Here is a 9,033-nt window from a genome sequence, read left to right as displayed (position 1 = left end):
TATATATATATATATATATATATATATATATATATATATAAAGGGGTAGTTTAGACCTAATAAATCAGTTTGGAATGACGCTGACATCTTTACAACACTTTATCATTACTAGTCTCTGAAACTGTCAAATTATATTTCTACATGGTTTTTATGGATTCTTTTTCAGATGAAATAACAAAACAGTATGAACCTGTAACAGAAAGAAAGAGAAATTGTTTTGTGCTCTCAGAGAGGCTCTTTGTGGTCTTTAGCTAAAGAAATCAGACATTTCAATGAAAGCATTTCCCAAAAGACTGGAGGTTTGATTGTTTTCAAGATTTCGTTAAACGTGGGTTTCCTGCACGTACGAGACCTTAGAAAAAAATCTCACAACTGTGCTTTTGTTTTTGTAACCTTTTAAAAACAGTGAACCCTTTCTGCCTTCAGTGGTTCTAGTTAAATGAACAGAGAAAACGAAACATCATTACTAAGTTAATTACATTTTATGAACATAAATAAAAAATAATCATATTGAAATTAAAATAATTAGTTTGTAGTAATCTGGCATTATTTCAGGCTAAGTTTAAGTCAGTCTGTCTTTGTAGCCTTGGCTGTTTAAGTTGTGAGAATGAAGGTTTTCACTCGGTTTTGAGGCAGATTTCAGCAATTAAAAATTTCTGCCTTTAAAAAATATATCTGCTTTCCCTGTTAAATTTCCCCTAAAAATAACTTACTTGGGCATTTATTAACTTTAAGTGTAGGATATTATAGAAATGTATAAAAACATACAAACATTTAAAGAATAGCAAATTCTAAAGTATATCTGTATGGTTGTAATGAAGTAAAATAAAATCTGTTGATTTAATGATAGAGAGCAGAGTGTCTAACATTGTGGGACAATCTGGTACAATCTGAAAATTGTACCAGATTGTCATAAAGCACTTGCATAAAGCAGTTTTGTCCTGGTATCTTGATTTTTTTTATTTCTGTTTTTGTCATGATGTCAGGCAACAAAGCAGCATTTGAATGCTTTCCACAGGTGTGCCACTAATAGACTTAAATTATGTGAATTAACTCACCAGATGTACTGTATACGAAGCCATTATATCATTTTTTTTCCAAAATTATTAAGGATTTTAGTAGTCTTAGCATGTGTAAACTTATGTCTGTGAAATAAGTTATAGAAATTATCCACTTAATTATCCTGTTAATATTTGCCAAGTGTCATGGGGGACCACACCATTTTTAATGGGGCTAGCTGCAGGAGAGTGTGGTGAGAGGTTTAGTTCCTGATGGATCATAGCTTGTTGCATAGAGGGGAGAGTCTGAAACAATGTTTGTGTACAAGGTGGGAGGGGTAAGCTGCATTTTTTTCCTGGACACTTCTGGGTCCAGGACACATGCAGGTCCTAAAGAGAGGGGAGATTGCAGCTAATCACCATCTCTGCTGCAGCGATTATGGGCATGAAATGGAGGAAGGATGCTGTGACATAGGAATGCATAGAATAATTAGGTTAGAAAACTGACAACTCTAGAAATTGACCTAGAACCACTAATTTTACCTTATTAGTTGAAGCTGAATATAGATTCCTCGTTTCATTAGTTATAAGTGGCCCCTGTGTGAAGAAAAAATCCTTATTTTCCTTAATTTTATCATAACGAAATTTAAGAGTGATCGGTCCTCTTTTGGGTTAACTTATTTCAGATTTTAATTGGGTTTTTATTCTGCCAATATATCCACACCCAAATCTCACTCAGCACTGCTCAGCATCTCTGGAAACTGTCATCCAATCCAAGGCTACAACTGAAACCCAGACTACAGCAAATTTAAAGAAGTCATCCTCCCAATTTCCTCCTTTATCCAGAGACATAAATTAGCCCAGTTTGTCATCGTAATTGCTTCTCATGAATCTGAAGGTGGAAACACTTTTTCACAGCAAACAGCTTTGCTACAAGCCCATAAAAGTCACATTGAGATAATTAGTCATTGCTGATACGTGGATACAATGCAGGCCTTGACTTTTTTATTCCCCAGCAGGCTGAAACTGTTTAGGAGCTTTCTGTAATCCTCCCAGAGGAATAAGAACATATCAGTCTCAGTCTAAGAGACGCGACCCCTGCCTGGAAAACCATGGGACTGTTTAGCTTGTGGATTGTTTAAATTCCAGCCAATCAACACACTGTAATGGGAACCCCCTCCTCTAGGAGCAGACACCTTTCCCTGTGCTTGTGTTTATACACCCCAAGACAACTTTAACTCCTAACACATTGTGAAATTTTAAATGGAGGTTTGTCAAGATGTTCCCTGGAAACCCACAGCTTTTGAAAAGTGAACAGTCCATAAATGTCTCACTGCTAAGTCACTAAAGATGATGGATCGCATGGCTAATTAATACAACTTAAAATTCTATAAAATATTATATAAAGAAATCTTATTTACTTTTGGGCACATTTTTTGTTTCTTATATTAGATTTTAAATCATTACCTGAAAAAAATTGTGATTTTTTTTTTTGTGATATTTTGGTTGTATTTAGAAGGAAATATGGTTGCTGGGATCTGTGGTGCTGTTTAAGATATGTTCACACAGAAGGCGAAAATGGCAACTGGAGCAAGTGATTTCTGCGTTGTCACTATCTAAAGGTGCTTTAGGGAGCGATTGAACAGTTGGCAATGAGAGGAACATGTCTCAAGATGCATTGGATGCATGAAGAGGCTTAAACAAAAGGTCATTACAAAAGACAAACTTTTTTTTCTCACCAAAGGTGAAAAAAAACTCTAAAAGGGTTTTTTAGGATGTGTTTACTCTACACTACGGCTGTTTGACGACTGATTAAAAAAGGTCTACAAAACATCAGATTCTATGGGATATCATAAGCATGCTAAACACACGATTTGACAAGATCATTACCCCTCCACATTCTACCCACTTCCCTGACTATAGCTGTATTAGATCAAGCCCCTAGACATTCAGACTGCTTGTAAAAAAACATTCCTGCAAGAAAGCGTTGCTCTCTGGAGCTCAGTGAATTCCATCATTGTTTTATCCTACCTGTGTAATAAATCCTGCATCACAGGCAGTAGTGTAAAGCATGTAACCACTGACCTTCACTGAAAGGAACTGTTAATGCTTCAGCCCACAGAAACATTTAGGATACGTTTGTGCTGTGCAATAGTTTTGGGACGACCTCTTCCTTTTAAAATGACATGGATCAGTGACTTTGATGTGGAAGAACCTAACTAGGTAGAGCAAAGTCTTAAACCATGAATTAGAGTAAAAAACAGGCAGCCAGATCAAACTTTATTCCCTTAGCTCATCTCTCAAGTGAGCTTTTTCCTGAAAAAGCCTTCTCAGAAGAACGGCGTGTTACTCAAGTTCTCATGTGTGCATGAGTGCTTATACTGCTAAAATTTTCAATATTACAACTACAGCTGTAAGATTGTGTTAATAATAATATATATCATGCCTAAAGAAGCTGTTGCAACGCTTCTAATCTTGCCATGTATGCTGCTAAGCTGAAAACGATGTGTTATGTAGATCTTAACATGTGGAACTAAAGAAATACTTGTGCAATAACAATAATATTGTGCAATAACATGTTTTTAAAGCATTTGTGTTTCATTTGAGGTGCTATCACCATGAGTAGTGCATTTTAATGGGATTGAAGGGTGAGCAATTCACTGTTTTACTGTCATAATGTGATGTGTTTCTTTCACTATAACATCACATTATTTAATTTTGTTAGATTCAGGGATCAGTTTACTGCCTAGAAATAAAATTTCATGCCAAATAAGTGATCAAAATGTTATTTTGTTGGAAATTGTTCTTTACCTCAGATTGGCAGACATACAATAGTACAGGAAAAAAAAATGGCTGTGGTGTTGATGAGACTCACCTTCACATTTGTGGCTGGTTTCACTCTGACGATGACCAGCAGGGCATTTGCATTCGTAGGATCCAACAGTGTTAATACAGTTTCCTCCTGCACACAGACCTGGTACCGCCTGGCACTCATCCACATCTAAAGAATAAGACAACTATTGGTTAAAAAAAATGTGAAGACAGGAAGGAGCAAAAGCTTTGAGATTTAGGACCACTCAAAGCCGAAATGTAAATAAAAGCTTTTAGGCTGAACAACATGGCACCAGTTGCATAAATTGAGTCTTTGTCAATAGAAGATCAGCATTAGCCATTGAACAAACAGGAAAGAACATTTGAACTGTTATTTTCTGTTTATTGTGAGTGTATTTACCAGTATTAGGGGTTTGTAAGTGGGAAAGCTCTTGTAAAACCAGATACTTCTAATCATGTAAACGGTGAAATACACACAGGAACACCCAGTGGGTTTATGTTCAGCTCATTCTCAGTTCAGGATGAGAATCTCTGATTTAAAATGAAATAAAACTGCTTAAAAAACCTACTACATGCATGCAAACAACGGAAACAACCCGTTTTTTATCACCTAAACTAAAATTTACTGTTGATTGTAAAAGATTGTTTAAACGGTTCTATGTGTAAGAGTTTGAAAAAGAAAGGAAGAACAAAAAAAACAAAAAGAATGTGACTTCTGGCCAACATCCTGATGTGGAGCCCAGACTGGAATCCGTACATTTGGATTCATGGTCATGTGTTCTTTGTACTGGTGCCAGAGAGACGATGCTCTTGGCTCTCGGGTGATTAGGTGTCTTTAGTGTGTGCATGTGTGTGGAAGCACGTGAGGAGAAGGCCTAGAAAAGGGGAGAAAAAGAGGTTTTTATTCAGAAACAGAAGAAAGATCAGATTGTGGGGGAAAAAAAAGTCAAGTTAAGGAGTTCATATGTTGGCACACAGGCAGCATGTGAGCTCCTTGGCAGCATCAACAAAAGGAGAATATGATGAGCTAATAAATGACTGCTTCAGCTTTTTGTTAAATTGAGGTTTAAGATTGTTTGGGCATGACATTTAATACTAGATGTGTTTTGTTCTAACAACATCATTATCCTTCTAAATGCGAAGGATCTCTATTGTTAGTAAAAGACCTAAAACAATAAAATACTAATAATGAAAAACTTATGCTGGCATGACAAAAGAAAAAAAAACACATGTCTGAACATTTCAAAAGCTTAATCCATTCAATTCAACTCTAACATAGCTCTACCATCAGGGTAAAGCTTTTTTAAACAGCCTGTAGCCACCTTACTGCAGTACGTTTGCACAATATGTATAATACTCTCTCAAAGAAGCTAAAAAAAAAAAGATCATAAGCCATCTTCTTTAGTTTGTTTTTCTTTAGTGGAAGATTTACACCCCTTTTTCCTGTGACCTTAAAGTAAGGGGAAATGAAACGTATCAGTCCAGTTGTTCAATTACAAACAACAATTTGGGACACAATTAAATCCCATGATGTAAAGTCAAAACAAAACCAGATTTGCAAGATCGTCTTTTTGTTTACAGTATAGTTTTCAACCACTTTAAAGAAGCAGTCAACCCTAATTGCAAAAGCACATAATTTAGTGGAGTTTATATAAATGCTATTATTTCATAACTGATATTGTGCAGTAAAGAAAAAATAAAAGAAACAAGATGTTGTGGTTTTGGTTTTGTTCTAGTTTTATCTCTTAGTTTTCATTGGTCTTATTTTTCTTTCTTGTGTTGTAGGAATTTTTGATAGCATTTGAGTTTTTAGATATTTCCTGTTTGCCCTCTTGTGTCAGTCTCCTTTTCCCTAGCTCCCTTCTGGCCTCTATTCACACCTGCTCCCAATCTGCTAAATGGCCTGGTCTTTGTTTCTCTCTCCCATATAATCTCCTCCTGTTCAGTCACTCTTTGGCTATGTTCACACTGCAACCTGAAGTGACCCAAATCCGATTTCTTTGCCCATATGCAACCTGGATCTGATCTTTTCATGGCTGTCTGAACAACACAGATCCGATTTTTTCCAATTCGACCCAGGCCACTTGGCTGTGTGGTCCTGAATCCGAAACGAATCTGATCTTTTCAAATGCGACCTGTGTGTGAACGACATTAATACCCGACAAAGGAAACTATTCTGCATCTTGCTATGCAGAAGCGACAAGAAAAACAATACCAATGGCAGATGATGATGTGGAGAGCAGTACTTATGTTTAAACATATTGAAAAGAATGAGTTTTTATGGTTGGAAAAGACCGCTAGATGGCCTGTGACGTCATTGCATCCTCTACTGCGCTTGCGGGACACTTGCGTTGTATGACTGCAGTTCATACAGGAGATCACATACAGGTCGCATTTATTTGGAAATATGAACAGAAACAGAAAAAAATCGGAACTCACAAAAAAATCGGAATTAAGCATCAAGGCCTGCAGTGTGAACGTTGCCTTTGCTGGTTTGTCGTCATTTCTTCGCCCCCTTGTTTTGAGTATTCCTGGCCTTCAATATTTTTGGACTTTAGCGGATGTATGTTTTGGATTTTTGCTTCTGTTGAACTTTTTTTTAATTAAACTTCAGTCTGATTTTGGGTCCTGTCAAACCTCCAACCCTAGTCTGACACCAGACAAAACCACAGAAGAAAAATACTTAAAATAGATCTAGGAGTCAAATTTTAAAGACATTAAGTGCAGTTAAAAACAAGACAGGGTATGATTACTTATACAAATGATCAATCTTAGTCTTGTCCAGGTGATAATTTATTGAAGATACAATGTAAATCTCTGCCCTGTAGATTATTTTCTCATTTCTATGCTTTTTTTAAAGTCATAAATCAGGGATTTTTCTGACTAGCGCAGAGAGAGAAAAGCAGGAACTCAGAGCATTTTTTCACTGAATTGAAAACAGAGGATAAGACAACTGAGTGTCTGAACCAAGGAATCGAAACAGAGACAGGTTTTATTACTGAATGCTACACAAGGGAGGAAAGAAGAGATAAGGGACAGCTGTGAGAGACCGAGATGCTGAGAGAATAGGAGTAGATCTAGCAAACCAGTAACGTTTAAGATGCTAAAAACATAACGTAATTATCACACTAATCTCAAAATCCTCTAAAGACTGTAGGAGATATAGAGTAAAAATAACTTAATTACAGGTGAACTTGAATAGAAATTCAAAATCAAAGGGAGATTTCTGAAGACGGTTATAACTCTAACCACATTGCACACTGCAAAAATTTTAAAATCTAAATAAGTCTTTTTTTTCCTAAAAATATCTGCACTGTTTCTTGAAATAAGGAAAACAAGTCTGCCAATAGAAAAAGACAATTTGGATGAGTATGCCATGACTGTGTCAGCCTAGGCAAGGCAAGGCAAATTTATTTTTATAGCACAATTCAGTACAAAGACAATGCAAAGTGCTTTACGAGATTAAAATATAGGAAAATAAAGCAGCATCAAAGCAAGTAGGAAAAAATAAATAAATAAAACATGCAGAAACAAAAAAAGAACATTAAAAACTGTTGGACTGAAGGAAATAAAAAAGTTGAACTAATGATGTTTCAGTTGAACTGTATAACTGGAACAGTCGAAGGCAATCCTAAATAAATGTGTTTTTAGTCTTGATTTAAAGGAAAGCCTACATCAACAAATGCACCAGCACCACAGGAACATCACCACCCGGGTCAACCAACGACCCTGGATGAATGGGGAGGTTCGGAAATCACTAAAATCACAGAACTGAGCTTTCGTTAGATAAATGGATCGATGTTGGACAACTAAATGGATAAGGGTGGGGTGATGAGTGGGTCGGTGGATAAGTGGATTACAGAATGAGTGGGTGGATAACTGACTGGAAGGAGGAGTGGGTGGGTAGATAGGTGGATAGAAGGATGAGTGAGTTGGTGTACTGTATAAGTGGCTGGCAGAATGAGTGGTTGGGTGGGTGTATAAGCACGGCAAAAAATTGAAAACTAAATAAGTAATTTTTTCTAAAAATAAGAGCATTTTTCTTGAAATGAGGAAGTAAGTAAGGCACTTTGACAACGGAACAAGACAATTTACTTATAATATGAAAAAAACAACTGCATTGTCTTATTTCAAGTGCATATTATTTAATCCTCTATTTTTTAAGATTAAAAATACTCATTCCATTGTCAAATCATCTTATTCACCTACTCAAATTGACGGTCGATGCATCTAATTTAAGAGATTTATACTTATTTTGATATCAATTTTGAGTGGATTGAAGGATGAGGGGTTCGGCTGACACTGCTCTGCCTAGCAGTCGTGTACTTAAAGGCTCTGCCTGCTGCACCCCATATTTACTCTGCAATTGTGGTTTTTTTTGTAAGCTTTAAGGTCTCCAAGTTCAAAAGATGATAAGACCAATTACAGGATATCACTTTCGCTTAACAAAACCATGTTTAACGTCTTAACTTGACTATCAAGGGTCTACCAAAATAAATAGAGGTGTAAGTTGTAAGGCAACAGCTTTGTTTTATTGAGTTTATACATAATTATATACCAGTAAGTATTGGAGTGTTTGTTATGTACCATATTGGATTTACAAAAAGAAGGAAAAAACATATTCTTTTACTCTATAAACAAAGCTGAGAAATTGATGGCAGGAACAGGAGCTCCAAACAAATATCCCTGAAGACTATCATTTTTTTTCTGCAAGATGAGGCCTAAACAGGAAATCACAGGTCTGTATGTGAACTGTCGTTAACATCAACTAGTCTGAGGATGTGATGCAGCACGAATTTAGGCTTAAATGATGATGGATAAAGTAATGGTTAGGGTGTTTTTCCCTGCGGGCAGTGTGCAGTGATGTTGTTGTTGACAGGAATTTAAAAGTAAAGAAGTGTAAGATGTGTAATCATGAGGATCTGACCTTGGCAGGCTCCGGTGCGGATGTTGGGAATGAAGCCTCGTCTGCAGGGGTGCGGCTGGGCGGGGCACTGCTCACAGGGGTGGCCCCACGCTCTGCCAATTGTGGCGCAGCAAAGAGTTTTGGTGCAGACAATTCCACTCAGCTGGCCCTGGCACATCTGGTTGCTCACCTGGGTGAAACATGGTCCTGTCCTGTAGTCTGTGGTCAGACAGGGACATGAAATCAGGGTTAGTCATTGATTTAGCATATAATTAGGTACATGAAAAGGCACTGGGT

At 36.8% G+C, this 9,033-nt stretch overlaps 1 protein-coding gene across 1 annotated transcript in view; it reads right to left on the bottom strand.

The window, feature by feature from the left end:
• Positions 1-9,033, bottom strand: part of LOC107100843 (fibrillin-2-like) — an 86,918-nt gene that overhangs the window by 39,458 nt on the left and 38,427 nt on the right. Inside the window, exons 7-8 of the mRNA XM_015399498.1 lie at positions 8,758-8,955; positions 3,874-3,999 (exon numbers count right to left, since the gene is read on the bottom strand). Coding sequence (XP_015254984.1) covers positions 3,874-3,999; positions 8,758-8,955 — 324 coding nt within the window. The remainder of the gene's footprint in view (positions 1-3,873; positions 4,000-8,757; positions 8,956-9,033) is intronic.

Source organism: Cyprinodon variegatus, unplaced genomic scaffold (assembly GCF_000732505.1).
Source record: "Cyprinodon variegatus isolate N-32 unplaced genomic scaffold, C_variegatus-1.0 Scaffold30, whole genome shotgun sequence".
Classification (NCBI taxonomy): Eukaryota; Metazoa; Chordata; class Actinopteri; order Cyprinodontiformes; family Cyprinodontidae; genus Cyprinodon; species Cyprinodon variegatus.
The sequence above is the reverse complement of the archived record's forward strand: the minus strand, read 5'-3'. Positions and strand labels throughout refer to the sequence as shown.